This window comes from Dermochelys coriacea, chromosome 8 (genome assembly GCF_009764565.3).
Source record: "Dermochelys coriacea isolate rDerCor1 chromosome 8, rDerCor1.pri.v4, whole genome shotgun sequence".
NCBI classification, from domain to species: domain Eukaryota; kingdom Metazoa; phylum Chordata; order Testudines; family Dermochelyidae; genus Dermochelys; species Dermochelys coriacea.
The window spans coordinates 31,790,710-31,815,977 of NC_050075.1; the positions used below are offsets into that span (position 1 = coordinate 31,790,710).

Here is a 25,268-nt window from a genome sequence, read left to right on the forward strand (position 1 = left end):
CTCATATGTATTCCCAGTGATGAGCTGCCAGAAGCTGAAGAACCGGTTCCTTCAGTCGCTCCAGGTCTTCGGTGGCACGTCCTTCAGTCGCTCCGGGTCTTCAGCGGCACTGAAGGACCTGCAGCTGAAGGCCCGGAGCGAGTGAAGGACGTGCTGCCGAAGTGCTGCCAAAGGCCCGGAGTGCTGCTGGGTGAGTAAAAATTCTCAGGGGAGCTTCCCCAGCTGAGAGCTCAGACGGGACAGAAAGGCCACAGTTTGCCCACCCCTTTAACAACCGGTTCTAAACCGGCTTCAAAATTTAACAACCGGTTCGTGCGAACCAGCTCCAGCTCACCATTGTGTATTCCCTACTAGCGTGCAGGATGCACTGAGTGGGTGGCTGGATGGGAGGGAGGGGGAGGAGTTGATCAGCATGGCCTGCGGACCCAGTTTGAGAAATGCTGTCATACTTTACAAACGTTTTGGTTCATGTTAATTTAATCGTGGTGAGCAGGACATCTGGAAAATGAATTCATCCAGGCACCAATGAGGTACAGGCTGGCAGAGGCAATACAAAGATCTTCCACATCCCCCTGACCTGGAGGGACCATCCCATTAAAAATAAGAAACAAATGCATTCTCCATGGGGATTTCATCTTGACTTCCTCTACTGAGGATGCCAGCAAGGGTGCTAATTGCAAAGGTGTCTTTTGTGAACACTTGTCCACAAGGACTTGAACTAAGATGCTGAACTCATGGTATAAACATGAATAAAGAGCTGATGGTACTAACTTGTTTTCAGCTGGTCTGGTTTTGAAGCAGTGGCCTAGAGAGTAAAAGCTTGTATGTGGTCTCTGATTGCTTCCTGATAGTGTGTTCTTGTCACTGATCTACCAAGAACTTCAGAAAAGACATTGAACAGGCTATAATGTGTGGAGGGATTTTTTTATTGTTTCAGCATGCATCTTGTACAGCAAACAGTAAGGAACTTTACATTTCAGTGAGAGTGGGGTTATTTTTTCCATTGGTGCTTGATGGTCTTAAAATCTGCAGTTTAGTTCTGATTTTTTTTTTCTTTTGAAGCTGACACATCCGTTCACAAAATACATGATGAAAGGACCTGAGGTTAGGGTCGCCAGGCATCCTGTTTTCGACCAGAATGACTGGTCGAAAAGGGACCCTGGCTGCTCTGGTTAGCACTGTTGACTGGGCCATTTAAAAGTCCGGTGGGCAGCAGAGCAGGACTAAGGCAGGCTCCCTGCCTCCCCTGGCTCCACACAGATCCCCAGAAGTGGCCAGAATGTCTGGCCCTAGGTGCAGGGGTGGTCAGGGAAGCTTTGCGTGCTATCCCCACCCCCCTCCAGCGCCACCTCCACAGCTCCCATTGGCAGGGAACCATGGCCAATGGGAGCTGTGGGGGTGGTGCCTGCAGGTGTGGGCAGCATGCACCGCAGAGAGCCACCTGGCTGCGCCTCCACCTAGGGGCCAGCCACTTCTGGGAACAGTGCGGAACCAGGGCAGACAGGGAGCCTGCCTTACCCCTGCTGCGCTGCAGAGTGGGAGCCGCCTGAGGTAAGCACCGCCTAGCTGGAGCCCGCTCCCTGAACCCCCTGCCCTATGTCAGAACCCTCTCCTGCACCCTAACTCCCTCCCAGAGCCTGCACCCCAGCCCTGAGCCCCCACCCAGACCTCACACTCCAACCCCCTGCCCCAGATTGGAACCCCTCCCCACACACACAACTCCCTTCTGCACCCCTATCCCAGCTCTGAGCCCCCTCCCAGAACTCGCATCCTGCACCCTCTCCCGCACTACAACCCCCTTCCCCAGCCCTGAGCACACTCCCAACCTCATCCCTGGCCCCACCCCAGAGCAAACACCACCAGCTGGAGCCTACACCGCCCCAGTCCTGAGCCCCCTCCTGCACTCTTAACCCCTTATTTCTGCTCAGAGCCTGCACCCACAGCTTGAGCCATCACTCCCTCCCGCACTCCAACCACTGCCCCGACAATGTAAATGAGGGTGGGAGAGAACGAGCGACAGAGGGAGGGGGCTGGAGTGAGTGGGGGGTGGGGCCTCAGAGAAGGGGCAAAGGTGGAGCCTTGTGGAAGGAGCGGGGCAAGTTTTGTGCAATTAAAAAAGTTGGCAACCCTAGCTGTGCTATCCATGTCAAGAGTGCTAGTCAAACACAGTACACATGGAGTACTTTGGATTCACATTGTATACTGCAGTGAATTGGAAACTGAATGGAGAGCAACAGTCATTTTCAGGGAACAGGTCATCAATGTAGGCATCAGAGCAGTCTCATGGTAATATATGGTATATAAACTCAGACAACATGTCTCTTCTCTAGAACTCTGACCACTGAACCTGGTACATTTTAAGAATTACAAAGTACAGACTGAGAAGGCAGAGTGTGGGGGAAAAGGAACTTCAGCTTGTTTTGTTGTGGAACATTATATGTTTGTTTTGTATTGCCAAGCAGAAAGAACAGAAATATATTGACTGACTTTCACCATGATGATAATCAGAACTCCACCAGTCAACATAAGGGAAGGCCAGAGGAAAGCGAAGAAAAGGCCCTTTGGAGGATATAGCCTTATTAAAATGACACTTGTCTGTCTTTGTTCTGGGTCGTAATAACAAGGGAAAGTCTGATGCTTTCGGAAATTTTCTGCGGCGCTTTCTATTAGCGTTTTAACTTCTTTGTCGTTCTTCAAGTTTTGTGGAATATAGGAGCACTAAAATGAGAAATCAAGATACTTGTTAGAGCAATTGTTCTACTGCAGGATGTGCAATGACATGAGACCTTTCTTAAAACATCACTTTACTAGTTCAAACAAAAGGTTATGTGCACATCTGAGAGTATCTCTAAATATTGTCTTGCCGTTACCTTGTCCATCCCCTACCTATCTGTTGTTGTCTCCTGTCGTACACTGAGCCCCCAATCCTGCAAAGGGTTACACGCACATGTAACTTGATGCATGTGAATAGCAATTTGGAGTTGGGATGGAATTTTCCCCCAAGGTCAGATTGGCAGGGACATTTTTTGCTTTATTCTGAAGCATGGGATATGGGTTGCCCTGTAGGATCATCAACCTAATCCATTTTCTACCACTGCAGGGGCATCAGACACTGGGAACACCTTAGTCCCTTCTGTTCTTTGCCTATGGCACACAAATAGTTCAGTGTCCTGATGACTGGAATGCTTTCATCTAACTAAAGACAGTGGGTTCAAACTGAGGGGTATCTGGGTGAAATTTAGTGGCCTGTGGAGGTCAGACTAATGATCTGATCTAATGGTCTATTCTGGCCTCAAGCTCTATGAATCTATGAAAAAGTGCCATTGGAGCCAACGGGACAGCTCTTGCTCTTGGAGTGAAGCCCATGCATATTTTTTTACAAAGCTCAGGGCCTTAGATTTTAAACATAGATACAAGGGCTGTACTTTTTCTGTGTGTGGACAGCACCTATCTCTATGGCCCTTGATCCCTGACTGGGGCTTCTGGCACTGCCACAGTACAAATACATTAGTTGTACAGAAATTTCTAAATGGGCTTGGCTGGAATGGAGCAGAGACAGTGGAACAAAGGTATGTCACTGCTGATAGGACTTTCGCAGTCATGAGTTAGTCTACCACTGCTGCCATGGAGCAGCTATCTTGGGGTGCTGGAGTAGTCTAAATTCCAATTATTCAAGAGTACTTGGCCAGTATTTGAGTCACTTCAGTGTGCGGCTCTCTCTGTAATAAGTGAAAGACGATGACCTACTTTTTCACTGGGGGAGAGAATATTTTAATTGGTTACACTATGAAACAATTTTGTAGCTTTCTAGTGCAAGAAATAGATAGCGATCAATGTTGTTTTATTTGTATTAATGTAGCACTTATAGGCTCTAGCTGTGATTAGTACCCCATTATGATAGGTACTAAATCACACACATCCAGTGAAGGATAGTCCCTGTACTGCAGAGTTTGCAGTCTAACTAGGTGAGACAGAAAAGAGCTGAGATGGGAAATGAAGTCGAGTGCATTTGCTTTCTCATTGTAACACAGGAGTTCAGTGGCAGAGCAGGGAACAGAGCCCCACTCTTCTGAGCGTCTATCCATGTTCCTATTCATTGGGCTTATGCTGCCTCTCAGAGGAAAGGTGTTGCTGGATTCTTAATACAGCTGTCTGCCAAGAGCCATTCTTTGTCTCTGTAACTGCCTAACTTAATGGACAAACGGAGAAAGCAGAGATCAGCTATCCAGTCGTACCTTCCTCATGGATAAGCAGCGGGCTTTCAAATGTAATTAAGAGTCCATTTAAAGAGGCATAAAATCCATTCATTGCTCTTAGAAAACAGTTTGGCAAAAACTGTGCTGACAGGCTTAATTTATAGAAGAAATTAATCTTCTGTTCAGGTTCACAATGTTTATTGCACCATTTCATTAGCACCCATTAAAGTGGGTTGGCTAAAATAAAAGCCCTTTGCCCAAATCCTAGCTATGAGTTTGGAATGCTGACTGACATTAAATTACTAGAAATGCTATTTATTTCAGAGCATTAACCCACAAGTCATTTTGAGGTACTTGCAGTACTACTATTTTCCATTTCTGGCATCTTTTTTCACTTCTAAGTAGCTAGTGTTTGTTGATCAGTTTAGCCTAACCTGGAAGCAATTTTAAAATTTCAGCTGTCGAAATGCAAAAGATTTATCCCGAAACCGATAACCTAAACAAATGTAATGTAAACAAAATTAATTTTTTCCCAAGGCAACAGTGACTACAACCTGAAAGAAAACCCTCTATGTGCAAACATAAAATTGGCCCCATAAAACAATAACATTTATCTCACTGCAAATGTATTCCTAGATGTTTCAGGACTGCCCTCTGATAGAGCAAGGCCTGAAGAGGAATTCCAAGTTCATGTAGACAGGCTGAAACTAACCCCTATGCAGAGATTCACCTTAAAGTCTATGTACTATTAAAGGTCCGTGTAAGTCTCATAAGAGGGCTTAACTGGGGTTTGTCTGGTGCATAAGGACTTGTCCTACAGAGGGATGAGTATCACCCACTATGCTGAATATTGGACCTTAAGAGTCAACCACTGTCCTTGAACTTGCTCTCACAGACTACCTTATGGAAAGGAGAGTATTCAGTGCACTGTCCCTAAATGTCTGAGATTCCCTATAGTTGGAGTTTCACAGGGGACAGAGAAATTTTCCCCCCAAAGCTAAAGGTTTTGTACGTTTACTTAATTTTTAATCTTGAGATCTTAAATCCACCTCAAATCTGTGAAAAACATTTTAATTTAAAAGCTAAACTCACTACATTTTCAACGAAGTGTTGACCAAGCCTCTACATTTAAACGCATTTTTTCTTCTTGCTATCACTTGTGTGCATAGTCCCTGTAATTGTGCCTGCAAGTAGCAATTCTGTACAATGAGATACTACATGTAGCTTTTCTACAGATCTTAGAATTGCCATATGTTTGAACTATAAAGGAATATAAACCTTGTATTTGCAAAGCTTGCAACAGCCTTTGGAGATTGACCCTCCGCATTTCCAAATGCTCCAAACTATCTGCATGTTTAAATCCCATCGTGCTTCCTAACGTTTAATATATATTCTTCAGCCTTGAAGTGGACTTTGAAGTGTTGATTGACCCAAGCTGCTAAATTCAGATATGGAATTTTCTGAAGTCTTGGGTCAAGGGCACCTGGCATTTTGGTTTGGGTCCTTCTCTTATTCTGATGACGTGCCAAGGAAATAAAAATCTCCTAAACTAATCCTTACTGTTTTTCTTATGTGCACTCTAGTAATTCTGTGCTTTTAGCATTCAAAACTCGCTCTACTCACAACACTCTAATCTATTTTTCTTATTCAAAAGCAAGTACAAGACAGCATAATGGACTGAAGATATATCTACTGCAATCCTGTACTTTCTCCCCACATCTCACTTTAAACCATTCTGCAATGTATGAAATGTCAATCTTTCCATGAAACTGGCAGCTCATTCACATACCGTACAATCAGACACAGGCATTCTCAAACACACACATTTTTTGCTTTCTATTATATTTTTTCCTTATTTATTCCCTCTTAAAGCTAGCTTGCTGAGTGAAACCATGAATTTTCACTTCACATGCAAGAAATATTTCAGCGAATGTTCAAGAACTCGCTGCAGGGTGATATTTTGCTGTTTCTATGGTTGAAAATGTTTCTCTCCCCTTCACTGAAAATGGTGTAATTCTGGAGGTTTGGTTCAACTTGCTATAAAGATAGGGACAAACTGCAGAATTCAGGCCTATATTCTGGTTTGGGTTTTGAACACCTTAAGTTCAAGGGTGCTTGGATCTGAACATTTTGGTTTACACCCGCCCCATGAGAGCTGAGAGCTTGTTTTTGTGAAAAAAGCAGCCACTGAAATCTTCCCCCTGTTTAGGAACCAAATTCAACCCACATCTTCTTGGCTGTTCTGAAATGGTTGCTTCCCTTCCAGTGGCAGGCTGGGGGACCAGACCTTGCCATTTTAAAAACACTACAAAACAGTTGATTCCAGACAGGAGCACAAGTGGAGTATTGGAAATGACATGAGGACATGTTTCTTTCCAGACTGCCATCCCAGGTTAGACCTGCCAAGTTATTCAAGACTTTGGACACTCCCTGGAAGTGAAGCTGAACTCCCAGCTGTCAAGGTTCCCACAGCCCTTCCTGGAATGGAGCTCCCCACCATAATACATGGTGCAACCTCTGTACAGGTTTTGTTTCAGTAACACTCCCATCTATTCAAGGGTATTTCCAAGCTCAAATTTCTGTTGCAACAGTGGGTAGAAACAGTTGCAGATTACACCAAAGACAAACCCAGCTGCTGGATTGGGTGCCCACATTCCCAGTTTATTGGCTCCCACCTGATGTGTACCAAACCCACTGGTGTTTCATGTTCCCAAAGGCTCCACCTTTTCCCCCTTCTACCTCCCACCTTATTTCCTGCATTCCCCAAATGGGAGTGAACTTTGGGGCTCTGTTTTTAATCAGGGCCACATTTAACTTCAACCTAGCCCAGGGTTATTCAACAAACGCTTGGGCGAACCAAACATGTTGATCTATTCCTCTGAATTGTGCTTCAGCGTGCAGAGATTGATGTATATTTTATGCTTTTAAATGTTATTAAGGTTGGTGTAATTGCTTCTCAAATATTACCTTAAATATGTCTGATATTGAATTTATAATACATGCCAAATTTGTCCTCACTCTGAATTTTTCAACATTTGCCTTGGTCTAAGCAGAAGCATTGGCATGAAGAAAGACTAACAAGTCTGTGCTCTACTTTCAGTTAATTCACTAGTGCTTTGCTTGGTTATAAAAATAACCTGCTGAACCACACGTGATAAATATGAATAGTGATTCTGATGAATACATTTAAATCCCAATACCTTGGGATTTCTTTCTTGCGTTTCTTCGGTATGATAGAGCATAACCTCTTGTCCTGAGAAGTTCAAATCAACCAACACCTCTAGACAAGGATACTGGAAAATTTTTTCATCGCCTTCACCATTGTTGAACGAGCATTGGACTTTGTCCTTAATGTTGGTTTTGAGCAGTTTGCACGTAGTTTCTTTGGTCCAAACGCTATAAAACAAATTATACTGCTTTTAAATGCTTTGTCTACAGCTTTTTCACAGCATGATTCTGTCCTAGCGCTGTTGACAAATTTTCCACCATAGTGGTGTTTCATGTGTCATTAAGCCGTCAGCAGTGTGGTGGGCTAGGGGTGTGGATAGTGTGTATGCAAGGGCTCTGAGCCAAACCCAAACAGACAGATAGGGTAGGTTAGGATTAGAGGCAGTGCAGGGAAGATATGCATTTTTACTTACCCTTTAGCCATTCATTGGATGGATTTAGAGGCAGATTTTATCTCCCATGCTTGGATGTGTTGGAAGTTGGCACCCCCGAAAGAACAACAGAAAAACTAGGGTTTGTTTGTGTGAATTCTAATACTTGTTGGTAAATATTTTAAATGTGAATGCCTGTGGTTGTTTTTCTCTGCACTTGCAGAGACCTGAATGAAAATTTGACCTTGTATATGTTCTGAAATACAGTTTAGCATATTAGAGCTTTAGATCAGGGGTGGGCAAACTTTTTGGCCTGAGGGCCATATCGGGGTCTGGGAATTGTATGGGAAGCCAGGAGTGCTCAGAAAATTTGGGGTAGGGGTGCAGGAGGGTGTGACAGCTCTGCTGTGGGGCCGGAAATGAGGAGTTCAGGGTGTGGGAAAGAGCTCCGGACTAAGGCAGGGAGTTGGGGTGTGTGGGAGGGTGAGGGCTCCAGCTGGGGATGCTGGGGTTGGGGTACAGGAGGGTGCTTTGGGTCGGGACCAAGGGGCTCAGAGAGCAGGAGGGGGATCAGGGCTAGGGCAGGGGGTTGGGGCACAGGAGGGGGATCAGGGGTGCAGGTTCTGGGTGGTGCTTACCTCAAACAGCTCCCGGAAGCAGCAGCATGTCACCCATCTGGCTCCTATGCAGAGGCGTGGCCAGGCATCTCCGCATTCTGCCCCATCTGCAGGTGCCACCCCTGCAGCTCCCATTGGCTGCAGTTCCTGGCCAATGGTCACTTGGGGTGTGGGCAGCATGTGGAGTCCCCTGGCTGCCCCTATGTGTAGGAGCTGGAAGGGGGACATGCTGCCGCTTCTGGGAGCCACGCAGAGCCACAGCACATGCGGAGCAGGGCATGCCCCAGACCCTACTCCCCGGCAGGAGCTAAAGGACCAAATTAAAACAATTAAAAGGGCTGGATGTGGGCCCCAGGCTGTAGTTTGCCCACCCCTGCTTTGGATGCTTCAGAAAAATAAACCTTTTAACTAATATTTGGTAACTCTCAAATCCTATATTTACTGGGGGTTTTAACTTCTTTGTCTTTATTAAGAGGGTCATTTGCATGATTGAATACACAGGATCTTTGCACGAGGCTTTCAGCAGCTTTTTTTTACTAAGCATATCAGACAGCTGCAGCGACACAGGAGCTAGCAAACAGAGCTCTAAACAGGGGAGTTTGAGTGGGAGTTCTGTTGGAGGAGAAGGTAGTTGTACTTGGTTTTGTATTTTTAGTATTTGTGTGTGTGTGTGTGTGTGTGTAGGGGTTTTGTGCTGGGAGAACTGCTGAGCCTGATTAGGGGGTGGGGCTTTGTGCTGAGAGAGCAGCTGAGCCCTGCCTAGGGGGTGGGGCTTCTGACTAGGGGCCCTATAAAGGTAGCCAGCCAGTCAGGCAGCGGCACAGAAGCTAGCAAACAGAGCTCTAAACAGGGGAGTTTGAGTGGGAGTTCTGTAGGAGGAGATTGTTTTGTGGTGCTTGTTTGGGGTTTGCTTTTGCTGGGGTGGGGGTGTGTAGTCTTTTTGGTGTGGCTTGTGTTTCCCAGATTAACAGGATTTAGGTGGGAAGGAGATGACAGATACAGAGGCAGCTGTGGGAGTGACTCCTGCAGTGGAAGACACATTGAGGATGACTGGATGTGGAAGCTGTGGTATGTACATGATCCTGGAGGGGGGAACTGGTAAGAGTTTTTTCTGCATGAAATGCCGTCTGATAGAGCTGATGGAGGAAAAGATCCGAGGTTTGGAGACGCAGGTGGAAAGTCTCGTTGAGTTTAGGAAGGGGTTTGAGCAGATGATGGAGCAAAGATATGAGGTATCTGAAGGGAAAAGCTCAGACTCACGGATGGAAGCAGGGCTGGGGAATTTTGAGGGGAGACTGGGTGAGGAAAGTGGTCAGTGGAAACATGTGACTAAAAGAACCAGGCAGAGGAAAAGACGGGCTAGTGAAGGAGAAATAGAGCTTAGGAACAGGTCTGCAGAGTTGGAAAATGAAGAAGGGGCTCAGCAGGTAGTCGCTGAAAGTGGAAGGGCAAGGAAGAAGAGAGGCTAGTCCTATAGGAAAAGCGGAAGAGTCAAGGGAGACTACACCAAATATGAGCCCCAGGAGGATACAGGATGGGTTGAAGAAGGGAAAATAGGAATGGAAAGAACTTGCAGCCAGAGGGAACAGGGGAGAGACTGGAGAATAGCACAGTCACCAGGAAAAGGCAGGTCTATGTGATCGGGGACTCTTTATTGAGAAGAATAGACAGGCCTGTAACTAGAGCTGATCCTGAGAATAGAAGGGTGTGCTGTCTGCCGGGTGCTAAGATACGGGATGTAGACCTGAGGTTGAAAAGGATCCTCAAGGGAGCGGGAAAGAATCCCCAAATTATCCTTCATGTGGGAACAAATGATATGGCTAGATTCTCGCTGGAAAGTATTAAGGGAGACTATGCTAGGCTGGGGAAGACGCTTAAGGAAATTGAGGCTCAGGTGATCTTTAGCGGGATCCTTCCTGTTCCTAGAGAAGGGCAACAAAGGTGTGACAAGATTATGACTGTCAACAGATGGCTTAGGCAGTGGTGCTATAAGGAGGGCTTTGGGATGTATGGCCACTGGGAGGCATTCACGGACAGAGGACAGTTCTCTCAGGATGGACTTCATCTGAGTAGGGAAGGAAATAGACTTCTAGGATGGAGGCTGGCACAACTGATAAAGAGAGCTTTAAACTAGGAATTAGGGGGAGATGGATGGGAGATGTCCAGGAAATCTCCACGCAAGATTTTAGCATTGAGAGGGAAGAAGACGAAGTAAGAAAGGATACAGCCGTGGGTAAGAGAATGTATATAAGGAGCGAGGGCGGTGTGGATACTAGTCTAATAGGTTATACTGGCTGTAGAATGACTGGGCCTAATAGGGTACAAAATGTGAGCGAGGCCAAACAGCAAAAATTAAGATGTTTATACACCAATGCGAGGAGCCTAGGTAACAAAATGGAGGAAGTAGAGCTACTGGTGCAGGAAGTGAAACCAGATATTATAGGGATAACAGAAACATGGTGGAATAGTAGTCATGACTGGACTACAGGTATTGAAGGGTATGTGCTGTTTAGGAAAGACAGAAACAAAGGTAAAGGGGGTGGAGTAGCATTGTATATCAGTGCTGAGGTAGAATGTAAAGAAATAAGAAGCGATGCAATGGATAAGACAGAGTCCGTCTGGGCAAAAATTACATTGCGGAAGAAAACTAGTAAAGCCTCTCCTACGATAGTGCTTGGGGTGTGCTATAGACCTCCGGGATCTAATTTGGATATGGATAGAGCCCTTTTTAATGTCTTTAATAAAGTAAATACTAATGAAAACTGCGTGATCATGGGAGACTTTAACTTCCCAGATATAGACTGGAGGACCAGTGCCAGTAATAATAGGGCTCAGATTTTCCTAGATGCGATAGCTGATGGATTCCTTCATCAAGTAGTTGCTGAACCAACTAGAGGGGATGCCATTTTAGATTTAATTTTGGTGACTAGCGAGGACCTCATAGAAGATATGGTTGTAGGGGACAATCTTGGCTCAAGTGATCATGAGCTAATTCAGTTCAAACTAAATGGAAGGATTAACAAAAATAAATCTGCAACTAGGGTTTTTGATTTCAAAAGGGCTGACTTTCAAAAATTAAGGAAATTAGTTAGGGAAGTGGATTGGACTGAAGAATTTATGGATCTAAAGGTAGAGGAGGCCTGGGATTACTTTAAATCAAAACTGCAGAAGCTATCGGAAGCCTGTATCCCAAGAAAGGGGAAAAAATTCATAGGCAGGAGTTGTAGACCAAGCTGGATGAGCAAGCATCTTAGAGAGGTGATTAAGAAGAAGCAGAAAGCATACAGGGAGTGGAAGACGGGAGGGATCAGCAAGGAAAGCTACCTAATTGAGGTCAGAACATGTAGGGATAAAGTGAGACAGGCTAAAAGTCGAGTAGAGTTGGACCTTGCAAAGGGAATTAAAACCAACAGTAAAAGGTTCTATAGCCATATAAATAAGAAAACTAAGAAAGAAGAAGTGGGGCCACATAACACTGAGGATGGAGCGGAGGTTAAAGATAATCTAGGCATGGCCCAATATCTAAACAAATACTTTGCCTCAGTCTTTAATAAGGCTAAAGAGGATCTTGGGGACAATGGTAGCATGAAAAATGGGAATGAGGATATAGAGGTAGATATTACCGTATCTGAGGTAGAATCAAAACTGAAACAGCTTAATGGGACTAAATCGGGGGGCCCAGATAATCTTCATCCAAGAATATTAAAGGAATTGGCACCTGAAATTGCAAGACCATTAGCAAGAATTTTTAATGAATCTGTAAACTCAGGAGTAGTACCGAATGATTGGAGAATTGCTAATATAGTTCCTATTTTTAAGAAAGGGAAAAAAAAGTGATCCGGGTAACTACAGGCCAGTTAGTTTGACATCTGTAGTATGCAAGGTCCTGGAAAAAATTTTGAAGGAGAAATGAGTTAAGGACATTGAAGTCAATGGTAAATGGGACAAAATACACCATGGTTTTACAAAAGGTAGATCGTGCCAAACCAACCTAATCTCCTTTTTTGAAAAAGTAACAGATTTTTTAGATAAAGGAAATGCAGTGGATCTAATTTACCTAGATTTCAGTAAGGCATTTGATACCGTGCCACATTGGGAATTATTAGTTAAATTGGAGAAGATGGGGATCAATATGAACATCAAAAGGTGGATAAGGAATTGGTTAAAGGGGAGACTGCAACGGGTCCTACTGAAAGGCGAACTGTCAGGTTGGAGGGAGGTTACCAGTGGAGTTCCTCAGGGATCGGTTTTGGGACCAATCTTATTTAATCTTTTTATTACTGACATTGGCACAAAAAGTGGGAGTGTGCTAATAAAGTTTGCAGATGATACAAAGCTGGGAGGTATTGCCAATTCAGAGAAGGATCGGGATATTATACAGGAGGATCTGGATGACCTTGTAAACTGGAGTAATAGTAATAGGATGAAATTTAATAGTGAGAAGTGTAAGGTTATGCATTTAGGGATCAATAATAAGAATTTTAGTTATAAGTTGGGGACGCATCAATTAGAAGTAACGGAAGTGGAGAAGGACCTTGGAGTATTGGTTGATCATAGGATGACTATGAGCTGCCAATGCGATATGGCTCTGAAAAAAGCTAATGCGGTTTTGGGATGCATCAGGAGAGGCATTTCCAGATGGGATAGGGAGGTTTTAGTACCATTATACAAGGCACTGGTGAAACCTCATCTAGAATACTGTGTGCAGTTCTGGTCTCCCATGTTTAAAAAGGATGAATTCAAACTGGAGCAGGTACAGAGAAGGGCTACTAGGATGATCCGAGGAATGGAAAACTGTTCTTATGAAAGGAGACTCAAGGAGCTTGGCTTGTTTAGCCTAACTAAAAGAAGGTTGAGGGGAGATATGATTGCTCTCTATAAATATATCACAGGGATAAATACAGGAGAGGGAGAGGAATTATTTCAGCTCAGCACCAATGTGGACACAAGAACAAATGGGTATAAACTGGCCACCAAGAAGTTTAGACTTGAAATCAGACGAAGGTTTTTAACCATCAGAGGAGTGAAGTTTTGGAATAGCCTTCCAAGGGAAGCAGTGGGGGCAAAAGATCTATCTGGTTTTAAGATTCTACTCGATAAGTTTATGGAGGAGATGGTATGATGGGATAATGGGATTTTGGTAATTAATTGATCTTTAAATATTCAGGGTAAATAGGCCAAATCCCCTGACATGGGATATTAGATGGATGGGATCTGAGTTACCCAGGAAAGAATTTTCTGTAGTATCTGGCTGGTGAATCTTGCCCATATGCTCAGGGTTTAGCTGATTGCCATATTTGGGGTCGGGAAGGAATTTTCCTCCAGGGCAGATTGGAGAGGCCCTGGAGGTTTTTCGCCTTCCTCTGTAGCATGGGGCATGGTTGACTTGAGGGAGGCTTCTCTGCTCCTTGAAGTCTTTGAACCATGATTTAAGGACTTCCATAGCTCAGACATGGGTGAGGTTTTTCATAGGAGTAGGTGGGTGAGATTCTGTGGCCTGCGCTGTGCACGAGGTCGGACTAGATGATCAGAATGGTCCCTTCTGACCTTAGTATCTATGAATCTATGAATGTTGTTAACAGCTGTGGCAAGCTAGGAACTTCATGGCTATCATTATGCTGCACACTGTAGCCACTCAGAACTTCATGGTGACAGCAAGGATAAAACTTTATCAGCCTGATCCAGAAACCAAAGTCCCCTACCTTGGGTGCTAAAACAGGATCCTAGCAACAGAGGCCTTGTGTGTATGTGTATCTATGGATATAAATCTATTTACACGGAGAAATCTATCCATAAAAAAACAAAAATATGCACGCTTACTGGTATGATGTCAAATTAGAAATTGAACTGTGGACCTCTAGACCCTAGCAGGGACTGCAACCAACTTGTGTTTTTTGGAGACTGATTAGGCATTTTCCCATGGTATGTGTGTGGGGGAAGAGAACCTGTAATTAGCTCTGATGAGTGGGTTACACTAGTTCATTACAAAATGCTTCCAGTGGTTAAAGAGTTAAAGCTCAGAGCTATGAACCTGGCTTATTTGCCAGAGGTCATACATTCTTGCTAGGGCAGGTTTGAATATTTTCATCTAAACTTTTTTTAAAGGGAATATGGCTTTTAAACATAAACTATTGTTGAAGATTTGCAGTGTTTTTTGTTAAACTGAAAAATGTTTTTCTAATCCAAAAGCCAAAATGTTCTCAGTGAAAACCTGAAAAATTCTGTGAGAAACATTGATCAAAATAGAAGTTTTTCCCTTTTTTCTAAACCTTTCACAGAAAATTAGAATGCATTTCTGGATCTGCTGTGATTCTAATCCTGAAAGGATGTCTTCCTGTGTCAGGTGCTTCCCCATAACTCTAACTATTCATGATTAACAGCTTCCCTCCCCACTTCATGCTACCTAAAATCAGCTTGGAAGCTCTTTATGGCAGTCTTCTTTGATTTGTTCTGTAAAGCACCTAAGGCACTTTTGGGCTCCACAAAAAATAATAATCCTGATAACAGAAAAAACACAGGCGGATGTTTGTAACAAAAGAATAACTGCAGTTACCTGTTCACGTAGGGTGGCATAATTGTGATCCCAATAAAAAAGTACATCATCACTGAGCATGCAACCATTCCTAGTCCGAGGCACAATGCCCTGGTCTCCCCTCGCTTCTGTGCGGTCACCAGTTTCTTCCCCAACATGATTTAGTGTTATGGATTCTGAAATTTCTTGTTCTGGAGTGAAACATAAAAACAGGGGAAAATGCAACCAGAATCATCATCAGATTTAGTATTAGATTTAATATAAACTCTTAAGGGGCTTTGATTCAAGATATTGCAAATCGTGAGGGGTTTAGGGTAACCTGATCCATTACAGCTCCTCACTCGCATTAAAATTTAGAAGGCAGTCAAGTAAGTCCAGTAAAAGAAAATACTGACTCCAATTTTTTTATAAAAGGCTCTGGAGGTGATCCCAGCAATTACAAGCTACTAAGCCTAACTTCAGTACCAGGCAAATTGGTTGAGACTGGAGTAAAGTATAGAATTATCAGACACATAGATGAACACAGTTTGTTGGGGAAGAGTCAACATGGTTTATGTATAGGGAAATCATGCCTCACAATCTACTAGAATGCTTGGGGGGGGGCCAACAAGCATGTGGCCAAGGATGATCCAGTGGATACAGTGTACTTAGATTTTGAGAGAGCCTTTGACAAGTTCCCTCACCAAAAGCTCTTATGCAAAGTAAGCTGCTCTGGGATAAGTGGGAAGGCCCTCACATGGATCAGTAATTGGTTAAAAGACAGGAAACAAAAGGTAGGAATTAATTACCAGTTTGCAGAAAGGAGAAAGTTAAATAGTGGTGTCTCCCAGGGGTCTCTATTGGGACCAGTGCTGTTCAACATATTCATAAATGATCTGGAAAAATGGGGAAACTGTGAGGTGGAAAAATTTGCAGATGATACAAAACTCCTCAAGATAGCTAAGTCCTGGGCAGACTGTGAAGAGTTACAAAGGGATCTCACAAATCTGGGTGACTGGGCAACAAAATGGCAGATGAAATTCACTGTTGATAAATGCAAAGTAATGCACATTGGAAAACATAATCCCAACTATACATACAAAACGATAGGATCTAAATTAGCTGTTGCCACTCAAGAAAGAGATCTTGGAGTCATTGTGGATAGTTCTCTGAAAACGTCCACTCAATGTGCAGCGGCAGTCAGAAAAGCAAACAGAATGTTGAGAATTATTAAGAAAAGGATAGATAATAAGACAGGAAATATCATATTGCTTCTATATAAATCCATGGTACGCCCACATCTTGAATACTTCATGCAGGTCTGGTCATTCCATCTCAAGAAAGATGTATTGGAAAGGGGACAGAAAATGGCAACAAAAATGTTTAGGGATATGGAACAGCTTCCATATGAAGAGAGTAATAAGACTGGGACTGTTCAGCTTAGAAAAGAGATGACTAATGGGGGGGATATGATAGAGGTCTATAAAATCATGACGGGTGTGGAGAAAGCAAATAAGGAAGTGTTATTTACTCCCTCTCATAACACAAGAACTAGGGGTCAGCAAATGAAATTAATAGGCAGCAGGTTTAAAACAAACAAAATGAAGTATTTCTTCACACAATGCGTAGTCAACCTGTGGAACTCTTTGCCAGGGGATGTTGTGAAGGTCAAGACTGTAAAAGGGTTAAAAAAAGAAGTAGATAAGTTCATGGAGGAGAGGTCCATCAATGGCTATTAGCCAGGATGGGCAGGAATGCAAAACAATGCTCTGAAGTGTCCCTGGTCTCAGTCTGCTGGAAGCTGGGAATGGAATTGGATGGATTACTTGTTCTGTTCATTCCCTCTGAAGTACCTGGCATTGGCTACTGTTGGAAGACAGGTTACTTGGCTAGATGGACCATTGGTTTGACCCAGTATGGCTGTTCTTATGTATTATTCTGTATGAAATACTCAGTTTGGCAAATTCAGTGCTACACGGGGTCATGAACTATGTTCCCTCTAAGCTGTGCAGTTGGATGTCCGCCCAGGAGTGATTCAAGTGCTGCACACTTGATTAGCAGAGCGGTGCACAACCAGCAGCATGTGTTCAGCTGCCCCTATCCCTACTGCTTGGCAGCCATGTTGCTCCTGCCCTCTGCCTTGAAGCCCCTGCTGCTCCTGGGACCCTCCCACTGGCTGTGCCGAGTGGTGGGAGGGTTATGCTGATGTCAGAGTGTCCCCCTCCCCCTGCCCCATACTCAGGGGTGAAAGTAAGTTAGAAGACTTACCGGTCCTGAGCAGGGGGCATGGCCTCAACTGGAAGAGGCGTGGCTTTTACCTGGAAGAGGCAGGGCCTTAAATCCCCGGGCCCTTTAAATCTTCATTTAAAGGGCCCGGGGCTCCAGCTGTGGTAGTGGTGGCTGGGAGCCCGGGGCCCTTTAAATCACCCCCCGGGCTACCAGCTGCAGAGGTGGCTGGGAGCCCTGGGGCTCGGGGATGATTTAAAGGGCCAGGGCTCCAGCTACTGCTACTGCAGCAGAGCCCTGGGCCCTTTAAATCAGTGAGGAGCCCTGGGGGCTCCTGGCTGCCACCACTACCCCAGGGCTCGGGGCTCTGAAAGGGCTTTAAAGGGTCTGGGGCTCCACTGTGGTAGTGGCTGCCGGAGCTCCGAGCCCTTTAAATCCCCGCCTGAGCCCTGCTGCCCAAGCCGAGGGGTAGCAGCAGCGGGGCTCTAGCGGGGATTTAAAGAGCCCCCGGGCTCCAGCCGCCACTAATGCCCCGGCCCTTTAAATCCCTTCCGGAGCCCCACTGCCACTACTCCAGGGTTTGGGCAGCAGGGCTCCAGCAGAGATTTAAAGGGCCCCGGGATGGTAGCTGGGGCTGGAGCTCCAGGGCCCTTTAAATTTCCGCCGGAGCCCCGCCACCACTACCCCAGGGCTTTAAATTGCAGTCTGGGAAAGCCGGTCCCGGTACGGCACACCAGCTCTTACTGGTATGCTGTACCGGGGTGTACCGGCTTACTTTCACCTCTGCCTGTACTCCATCTCTGCAGAGCAGGGGAGAGGGGACAGGGCTCAGAACTCTGAGCGAGTACCTTAAAGAGACAATGCAAAGTCTCTTAGAGACTTCCCCCAGCATCCAGCACACAAAATCAATCTCTCTCTCTCTCTCTCACAGCGCATGTTCTCTCAGAAACTTCCCCAGCTGGCAGCATACATACTGTGTGTGTGTGTGTCTCTCTCTCTCTCACACACACACACACTCTCTCTCTCTCTCTCTCTCTCTCTCTCTCTTGTTTTTACTTCTTGGTACTTCCTGCAATGCACATATATTCTCTATAATTTTATACTTTCAAAGTGCTGTTATTTTAGTTTTTTGACTGGTCTATGCATTTCATAACTTTTATTTCTCTCTTACACTTAAAGTTAATTCTTTGAGAAGTGAGTTCTAAAATGCCTAACCTGTCCTGGAGTAATTATCCCTAGGGTAACCTTTTTAAAATATATATTATAATGTGTTTTTTTGTTTTTTAATTTCTACTGGTGGTGCACATCCGCACATTACCTCGGTGCACATAAAATTGATTCCGCACATGGATGGAAAAAAATAGAGGGAACATTGGTCATGGAGGGTGTGAATGGATATGTATTCTAGGGTTGTGAGAACAATTGGCAATGAAATGTGGAAACCTCAGAAACGGTGTTCACCTAAATCTGCTGTGGTTAGGATTGGACAGTGATTTAGACATTTCTACCTAGTCAGCACCGGCATTCAATTCATTGCTATTGCTGGTGGTAGTGTGACCGTGGGGAATGTTAAGAAAAATGCTAATCCAGGTTAAAGTATTAGAGTTCTTCTGTACAATGGACTGAATTTGGGGGTTTGGAGTGTTCTTATCCCTTTTTGTTAAATAGAAGTCTAAATGATAACCTCACTGGTACTGATGATAACTGTGGAATTGCAGCAATTGAAATTAATGAATTCTGAAAATTAATGCTATTCATCCATATTCTCTCTGTCAATTTAGCATGATTGATGTTTAGTAAATAAGAAAATAAATATACACACACACACACACTCCCAACTGTGAACTTCAAAATTATATTGGTGATGCCCATCAATAGCATGCATATATATAATCTATATGCATATGCACCATTGATGGGCATCACCAGTATATTTTTAATGGAAATATGGTGTAAACCACACTTGCAGAAATCATATTTTCAGCAGACTGATAAGATTTGCTGGGGGGAAAGACAGTAGAGAAGTGGGTTGGGGGAATAATCCAGCAGGCTGAATTAAACCCATGTAGCCCCAGTCCTTCAGTTTGTTGCACATGGATTATCCTTGAATCCATACTGCCTCATGCTGATGTCACAGAGCCTTTGCGGAGGCTCAAGGGTTTGCCTAGGTGGTGTCAACTGTGAGCTTAGAGCAAACGTCTTCTAGTCAGAGTTTAAAAGAGGCAGCTACTTACCATTTTCATCAGTGGTGGATGGGTATAAGAAGGGTTGAGGCTCAGTTTTGGCAAGTGGAGGGACCCTGATTCAGCAGAGCACTTAAGCATATGTTTAAATCTATCCCATTCAGCAAATCACAAAAGCACATGCTTAAGTGCCATTGAGGTTTAACATCAAGGTGAAGTCAATGCCTAAGGCTGAACAGGTGCTCATGCACTTGGCTGATTAGGAATGGACTGTTGAACAGGAATGCAAGAATTATTCCACAGTGAAGGGCTAAACCACAGAACTGTTTTGTTGTTTCAAGCATTTTGGCCACAATCCTTTGAGTTACCCTTAAATGGGTGCCTGCCTCCCACCCCCGCTCCCAGAATCCACCGGATTTCAAAATGTCACTGCAGGAAGCATTGTCTGGAGAAGAATAAAAATCAAGACAATTGCTGTGGTGAAAAGAACTTTAAAGATGCCACCAGCTTTTGAGAGGAGGAGCTGAAGAAGAATGTGATGATATTAATATGTGGCTTTCTATTTTAATTATCTTTCAGTCATTCAACCATGGCAGTATTATCATTTGACTGGCTAATTTTGATAATCAAATGACAAGATATTTGGACAGTTAAGCCTTTGCTGCTGTTAGAAAAATAATTTTATAGCAGCCATTAGTATTAGCATGGTTACTAACAACAAATATATTCTTTCATGTGATTTCAACGTGTGTTGATGCTCTTATGTTGATAGCACAGCACACCCTGAGGTTAGTGGAACTGCAGGGTGGGCGTTTAAATGGGGGAGGGTTACAAATATTGAACAAAGAGATGATTGGTGTTCTAAGGTATCTTTGGGAACATAATTGTTCCTCATAGAGTAATAGCATTTAGTTGCAGTATGGAAAATTGTTCAGTTCAGTATAAAATTCTATACTAAATAGGTATTTAGACCCATTGTGAGCTCTGCTAGAGAGACCAGCTTTGAAGAAAGAAAAGGAGTACTTGTGGCACCTTAGAGACTAACAAATTTATTAGAGCATAAGCTTACAAGCTTATGCTCAAATAAATTTGTTAGTCTCTAAGGTGCCACAAGTACTCCTTTTCTTTTTGCGAATACAGACTAACACGGCTGCTACTCTGAAACCAGCTTTGAAGAGAATCAGTTCAATGAAGTTCACTACAATTTGCTGAGGTTCCTAATCAAAAAGCATCTTCTTCTTAAATTGACAAACGGACCCACAAACCATATCTGATTTCTGAGGTGTGGTATGGTGATGGCACTCCATGCAGCCATATGGGATTCAGATCTTGGGACTGTTATCAGACCTGTGCTCCCTTGTCCTACAAACCCACAGCCCAGGCACATACAATAGTTAAGGGGGGAGGGATAGCTCAGTGGTTTGAACATTGGCCTGCTAAACCCAGGGTTGAGAGTTCAGTCCTTGAGGGGCCACTTAGGGATCTAGAGCAAAAATTGGGGATTGGCCCTGCTTTGAGCAGGGGGTTGGACTAGATGATCTCCTGAGGTCCCTTCCAACCTGGATATTCTATGAACTTCACTGGCAGGATGCTGATGGAGCTGAGTGAAAATCAGAATTTCCATCCTTTCGGAAATTCTAACATTTCAACATTTGTTTTTATCCTGAAATGGGGCAAAGTTGAGCCATCAGTTTTTTTAATGGAACAAAAGTTCCCTAAAATTTTGACTCAGACATGAAATAAAACATTTTGTTTTGAATCAGTTTGACAATAAACTGCACCATGCAGCTTGGGCAGAAGGGAGACTGTGGTACAACATGGGAGATGTAGTCTGGCCAGGGAACCTGGCCCAGAGAAGAGAATGAGGACATGGGGAACCCAAACTGCAACTCCCAGGAGGCACTGATACAGCTTAACGGTGAACCAATGCTAAACAAAGTGCTTTGGTTCAGTTCAACAACTGAAATGTTTCAATTCAGGTCAAACTGACCTGCCACAAAATATTTTGATTTGATTTTTCTGATGGAAAGCCAAAAAAATTGGCAAAAGTGATATTTTTCTTGCATTTTCTACTGAAAAATCCTTTTGATGGAAAATTCTCAACCAGCTCTATCAATCACATGGAATTCACCCAGGTGGTCCTAACAGAGATCCCTTTTCAATGAGTCAGGAAAAAGTTAAAGCACCAGGTGCGCCTCTCCCTCCCCTCCACCAATAGAAAATGACTTCCAGAGCCAGAATGTTGCCATTTGTGCCTGTTAGCACAAAATTACAGTGGTTAAGTATCCATCCCAGTTATACTGTGAGACAATGCAGGAGACTAATCCCCCTCATCATATGTAAAACAAGAAGTTATTGCCCTGGGACTATTAACCAAAGAAATAATGCAATTATGAGAACTGTTAATCAGTAGCTCTGTCTCTCTCTTGGGATGTCTGCTGCATCCATTAATTTGCACTTCTCTTGCACCTTTCATCTAATCATCCCAAAGTATTTGCCAGTTTGTTTAAGCCTCACAACATCTCTTGAAGCTAGATAGCTAATTTACACAGTGGTTACAGGAAGGCTAAGGGGCTTGAGCAGAGTTACAGCAGCCAGTGGCAGAACAGGAAATACCAGATTGCTTGACTTCAGTTCCCCTGTGCTTACTGCTGCAGGATCTTGCCTCTCAAAATTCCCAAAGCAGTTCAGATACATTTCTGCTCCACCCCAATACAAACAAATGATAATTTATGCAAGGAAAGTTAACAGGAAAGACTCATCTAAAAACATCAGACAGCACTTCCACAAACACCATGTGATGGGCCAGATCCCCAGGAAGCATTATCCAGAGTAGATCCATTGACTCTTTTGTTGCTTTCACCTGTTTATACCAGCTGAGAATCTGGACCCTAAAACTGAAAAGTTCCTTTGCCCTTTTTTTATGCGTATAAATTGAGTTAGTGGATGAAGTGATGATGTAGCAAAAATAGTAAAACCACACTTAGCGTGTATATAGAAACCCCCCTGAAGAAAAGCTGAGGATGTAAGACAGTACAGTAAAGTTCAGTGACATTGACCTGATATACTTGTTTTTTTAAACCCCTTGCATATACAAAATAACCATTCAGATGTTTTATTAGTTCTTGTTAACAATAAAAACCCACCATTTTCTGGTTTGGAAGACAAATTAAGGTGCTCTCTGTGCATGCACAGATATGCATCTGTACACAAGTGTGTAGAAGTGTGATATTACGTAATATAAATTTTCCCGCTGTCTCCAAAGAGTTAATTATGCCACATCATAAACTCAGATTCATATTTATTTTCCTTATTTTCTTCTGATCTATTATATCAGGAGCAACATCAAAAAAGGCTAATTTCTAAGTGTTTCCTCTGACCAAAGTTAGTAAATATTTGACAAATGAAATATTATGAAAAATTTAATTGGCCTGGGAAGAGTTACTGTTTTAAATCTGGAGACTCTGAAGGGGAGCACATGTGGATTTAAATCCTGCTTCAGTGTAGCCATAATTCTGAAACTGCTAGGATGCCTCCATAACTATTAGGAAAATATAAGCTTTTCATAATTCCCCCCCACCAATCTTTTTGTTCAGTCTAGTTAAATTATACAGTACATTCGCTGTACAATTTCAACGTATAATCACCACAGTGACAGCTGCTGGTGATAATACTAGGGTTGGGTTTGGAGCTGAATACCCAAATTTGATTAGTAGATTTTTTTATCTTCGATGGGGAAACTCCCCCCTCCTCCTTTTCCTCAGGGACCTTTTGCTGCCTTGACCTTTCTTGATTAAGGATGAAACTCCCTTCCTGGTTAGTCCATGCTGTTCCTAGATTTGATGCAGAAATCACTAGTGATAAGAGTCCACAGCACTTGCAGACACCTGTCAGAGCAAAGAAGGAGAAATTGACCTCCCCCACTGACTCCAGTAGTGAAGCCTCTTTAGTGTGGATCTGAAGTAGGCAGTCAATATTAACAGAGTTAATCGCTAATAGAGAAACCTTGTCCTGCACCATTCGTTGAATTTCCTATAAGCATTTAGCTTTTAAATGAACAGCGGCAGTGGATGTTATGTTGCATTATACCAATGTGCGTAGTGGTCATTTGGATCTATGATGATTAACTAATAATACTCTAAATAGGCCCTGACCTAATAGCCTCTAATTTCCCTGAATTACACAGTGCTCTGTGAGTTTGAATTTAATCAAGAAGCCACGTTGAGAGCTGTTTGTAAAGAGCCATCTATTTATTATCTAAAATGTTAACTCTTTAACAGCCATCCGGTTTTATAGCCCTAGGAATACTCTATTCTGGCCTGCATTAAAAAGAGAAGTGCCACTTTCCCTGGGTTCCTAGGAAGAAGGCTTCATTTAGTGACCTCAGAGAGATTATTGCCAGTTTATTGGTAATGCAATTCATAGATAGAATAAATAACAAGTAAATAAGGAGAGACAATCTGTATAGAATCATAGAGCCATACATTCAGGTAGGGTTCGTTTGTTTTTGTGTGTGGGGGGAGGGGGTTAACTCTTGACAGCAAAGCTATAGGAGCCTGTACAGTCACCAGCATCTTGAAATGGAATTATGGACCCATAATTCAAAATGTGCTCTCTTGTTTTTAGTGTATACATTTTTAAACCAGTTTGGATCCTTTCCCTTTCAGGTACTGCCCTCTGGCCTACTCTGACCTCCTGCCCTGCTCCCCATCTTATGTCCTGGGCAGTTTCATGTAGCATGTCCTGGCTTGGGTATTTGGACTGATGTTCAAGATTTTGGACTGATGTTCAAATTTTCCTTTCCCTACTTTTGCATCTCCAAGCCCTCTTTTGCTTACTAGTCTCTGTTAGATTGTTTTGCCCATAATATTGAGAGTCACAGCAGTCTTCATTCCTGAGAGACCCAATTACAACCCCTTGAAATCAAAAGTAAAAATATTACAAGAAAACAAATTTAAGTTTCTGATCCCATTCTGTGTATCTGGTATTTACAGTAAAGGCTGATGCTGAACCAAAGGAGGAAAGACACATAGTTTTACATCTCCCCACCATACAGAGACCTGGGTAGCTAAACCACTACCAGTTTATACCACGTTTGACATACATGGTGTGTAAATTTGATCATGTGATTAAAGCATTGTTCACATGACAAAACTAGACTGGAGGAAAAAGCTGGATATTTCTTTTGTCAAAAACTGTAAAGTAGGAGTGAGATGTCAGAGAGTAACAATTGGCTAGCTCTGATTTCTAATGCTTTATATAATAATTTGAACAACTGCTCTTATTTAGTCTGGTATCTCTACTGTATTTCTAGAGTACTTCTTCTGAACGCTCCCTAATATGATTCTGCACCCTATTTGGCCATTTGAGACTGGGATTTCAAAGAAGTCTGAGATAGGTGCCCAGTTCCCTTTAAGGCACCCAACTCTACCCAACTTAAGCTCTTTGAAAAGCCCAGTCGCAGTGCTCCTGAAGCTAAGGACATTTGCTAATAAGTACTGGCCCTGAAAGAGCAGCAGTTCCCCCACGTTGTGTTATTCACAAGCTATTAGCATCATGCGTATTGAAGTAACTTTATGATGTATATCTGAAAACCAGATAACAGCTTTCCCCCCCACCTTAAAAGTTAGCTGTGTGTCTTGAAGCAGTCCTGTATATTTATAAAAGCTGTTGTTTCTTCTCAAAAGACAAGGCTGTCCCACACATTCCTAAGGCAAAACTTTCTCTCAGTGGTACTTACAGTCACTGGCGGATGCTGCTCTTTCGGAGTCTTTAGCTCATGACATAGTTTCTGTTGTTTAACTGATCCTGGTAGGTGAAAACCTTTCCACACCAGTGATGAAACAGCAAAAACTAGAGTTAAAAACTTTCCCTTCCAGGACTCCTCTGGGTTTGTTTTGCTGTGGCTGAACTCTGAGCTTATTTCCCTATTATGA

The 25,268-nt window shown here is 43.4% G+C and overlaps 2 protein-coding genes across 6 annotated transcripts in view; one reads left to right on the forward strand and one right to left on the reverse strand.

Annotated features, from left to right (window-relative positions):
• Positions 1–25,268, forward strand: part of KCNIP1 (potassium voltage-gated channel interacting protein 1) — an 831,960-nt gene that overhangs the window by 48,188 nt on the left and 758,504 nt on the right. The gene's annotated exons all lie outside the window — the stretch shown is intronic.
• Positions 908–25,247, reverse strand: KCNMB1 (potassium calcium-activated channel subfamily M regulatory beta subunit 1). 5 transcript variants are annotated; one of them, XM_043491025.1, is made up of 5 exons: positions 25,073–25,247; positions 23,032–23,219; positions 14,966–15,135; positions 7,397–7,592; positions 1,726–2,718 (listed from the first exon to the last, which is right to left on the reverse strand). In XM_043491025.1, the coding sequence occupies exons 3-5, from the start codon at positions 15,100–15,102 to the stop codon at positions 2,434–2,436; spliced, it is 618 nt and encodes a 205-aa protein (XP_043346960.1). In that variant the 5' UTR covers positions 15,103–15,135; positions 23,032–23,219; positions 25,073–25,247; the 3' UTR covers positions 1,726–2,433. The 5 variants fall into 5 exon arrangements, with proteins under 5 accessions (XP_038270173.1, XP_043346960.1, XP_043346959.1 ...); XM_043491024.1 differs by having other exon boundaries at positions 22,980–23,219; XM_043491026.1 differs by having other exon boundaries at positions 22,980–23,219; positions 24,951–25,073.